Here is a 2,713-nt window from a genome sequence, read left to right as displayed (position 1 = left end):
ATGATTTATTGCTTACATATTGTATGTAAAACATCACGCATTTAACCCCTATTTAACAAATGGAACAATTGGGTATCAAAGAAGTCATATATTTTATCCTTGCCTTATGTCACAAAAGTAGTAATTGGTAGATTCAGGACTTGAACTTAGATATTCTAACTCAAAATTTCATAGATTTCCATTACACTGTGTATGAATGAAACAAAAAATCCCTTCCTTAGTATATTAAGAGTAAGACGACAAACACACACGTCTAATATTCAAATTAGGATGGAAAAGTTTCAAGGCAAAATTAGAGCTAGAAGGTGTTTACATATAGGAAATGTAGAGAACACTTTTGGTGAGGCTTCTCTTAGGCTTTTTGGAAAAGGTGGTTAAATCCAGTCCTAAAGTCCAGTTTAGCCATGTTAAATCCATGGAAGATATAGGGGCACTCAGGTCATGGGGGACCTTGGAATGCTAAGCCAGGGAATTTGAAATGGATCTCCTAGTCAGTAGGTATTGTTTAAAAGTATTTGATCAAGACTGTGAGTAACATCAATGAATAATCAGTTAAGGTTTATGAAAATTAATTTCCATCATCATTTTCTTGACTTACTGGTAAATATTCCTTGAATAAAATGATTTGGTAGACTTGTCCCTAATTTAAACTTGCATCTGGAATTCCCTGGAGGTCCAGTGGTTTGGACTCTGCGCTTTCACTGCCGAAGGCTCAGGTTCAATCCCTGATAGGCGAACCAAGTTCCCACAAGCTGTGTGATGTGACCAACCATCCCCTCCTCAAAAAAACAAACCCCCCTCCAAACTTGCATCTGCAAAGTGACAGGCATGTCTAGTGGCTTCTCAACTTTAGGCAAATAACCTCTGCCACCCTCCCTGCCCCCTGAAACAAAGTAATCAGGTCAAGACAGTTATCATGAGCAATCCTTTATATCATCCAGTTGCATAACACACTTCTTGAATAAATGACTCATCCTAATTTAGGATACATCACCAGATTCAAGTCAGAGAGTATCCTCTGCCAGTCAATATGAGTGCGGGTCACTGGAAGATCTCTTCGTAGAATTCTTCTTAGGGCTTCATTTGATAACTCCTGTAATTCTTCTAAGACTGCAGCTTGAAATGTATTCTCTTGCTCTTCCACAAGCCTCGCGAAATTTAGAGCCAGTTGAGCTTGGTTAACTACTTCCAAGCTTTCTTTCAGGTCCTTGGAGATTTCGACATGAAGGTTGACACATCTGAAGAAGTGAGCTTGCACAAAAATTCTCCCTGTTACCTGGGTTAGAAATGGATTGACTTGGAAAATCCATTTCGATTTCCAAAGGCCATTCCAGTAATCTCCTATTTCGTAGCTGTGATCTTCAATGCAAGCAATCAAGAACTCTTTATTTTTCACCGTTTTTCTCAGCACATTGCAGTTCCCCATTGGATAGTGGTCATCCACATACAGCTTTAAGACGCACAGAACAACAGTCCTCAGGTTCTCCATCTCATTCTGAATGATGCCGTGACTTTGGATGTCTTTTAACTGGTTTTGAAGCAGGTCGAATTTGAAAGAAAGTTTGCTCTGGTAGTCAAAAAATCGGTAGTCACCCACTACGTTGTGGTGAGACAGGAGGACCGCATTCCCATCGATGGAGAGTGGGACATAATATTTTTGGCAGTGTTGGTAGCCTGCATACTCACCTAGATGGTGCATGAGTTTTTTATCACGGATAAGCAGACAGAGATCATCAAAGGCATTTACAAATTCCCCTGGAGGAGCCTGTATTAACAGTCTGAGAATTAATTTTTCTTTCTCTTTCTTACTCAGATCGCTAAGTGACATGTTTGGTTGTAGCAGAAGCAGAGCTTCTGAAATAAAGAGTGTTCAAAGATGAGAAAACATTCCATGGGACAACCTTCCCATCAAGATGTTACACATTCAGCTTAAGATGACCATCTCTGACCATGAAAAACCAGGTTGTCTGGCAAGCTCTGAGTCTCCTGATGAAGTCATAAAGAAGCTTTGTCTATGAAGTATGGAACTTTCAGTGATATCACGTTAGGTGTTCAGACCAAAAGAAAAACATGATAGTCACCTGGCAGTGTGGTGCCCAGCCAACCAGCTATAAGAATTTTGAAGATTTTAAGAACTTAGCCTCCAGAACAGCCTTCTTCAAAAGCGGTGTGTCTCTGTGTGCATTATATGTTGTCAGGGATCTAGAGAAGCAGCCCAGAGTTTCTAGAGAGTGTCTGGCAACCCTTTGCACCTTTTGGGGACCACAATGGCATTGATGTATAATCAGGCCCTCAGAATAACTGTCCCCAACCCAATGGAAGCACGCCATGCTGAAAGGTTTGAGGGGTTTAAACAAAACAGTAAAGATAAAATGAGGTACGATGGCAGTTCATGGGAAAATGCCAGGCAGCAAGAGATGCCTCATTTATAAACATTGTGGGTTGGGAAATGGTCAGAACATAAGCAAGAAACCAGAAAGTTTTAAGGGCAGTGAAGTGTAGGGACCACATGTTACATATGGTTTCTGTGGGATTTAAGTGTTGAGCTAACTCCAAAGAACAAAGGCAACAAACCACTGTGTTTTCTGCTTTCTTTCTAGAAAAGGAGCAGTGGCATCCGTGGATGAGTTTCAAGAAATCCCTCTCCTGCAAGGGCAGAGTTAATTATATTTGGAACTTGTGGCAACTCATAATGGGGAGAAACTTCTAAGCG

At 40.7% G+C, this 2,713-nt stretch overlaps 1 protein-coding gene across 1 annotated transcript; it reads right to left on the bottom strand.

Moving 5' to 3' along the window:
- Positions 1-970: 970 nt before the first annotated feature.
- On the bottom strand, positions 971-1,828 carry CAPZA3 (capping actin protein of muscle Z-line subunit alpha 3). Its single transcript, XM_060113925.1, has one exon. The coding sequence runs from the start codon at positions 1,826-1,828 to the stop codon at positions 971-973; it is 858 nt and encodes a 285-aa protein (XP_059969908.1).
- Positions 1,829-2,713: the final 885 nt, after the last annotated feature.

Source organism: Mesoplodon densirostris, chromosome 11 (assembly GCF_025265405.1).
Source record: "Mesoplodon densirostris isolate mMesDen1 chromosome 11, mMesDen1 primary haplotype, whole genome shotgun sequence".
Classification (NCBI taxonomy): Eukaryota; Metazoa; Chordata; class Mammalia; order Artiodactyla; family Ziphiidae; genus Mesoplodon; species Mesoplodon densirostris.
This window is presented reverse-complemented; position numbering and strand designations above follow the sequence as displayed.

Excerpts from the sequence above, each read along its gene's own strand:
- CAPZA3 (XM_060113925.1), bottom strand. The coding sequence starts at position 1,828 with ATGTCACTTAGCGATCTGAGTAAGAAAGAGAAAGAAAAATTAATTCTC.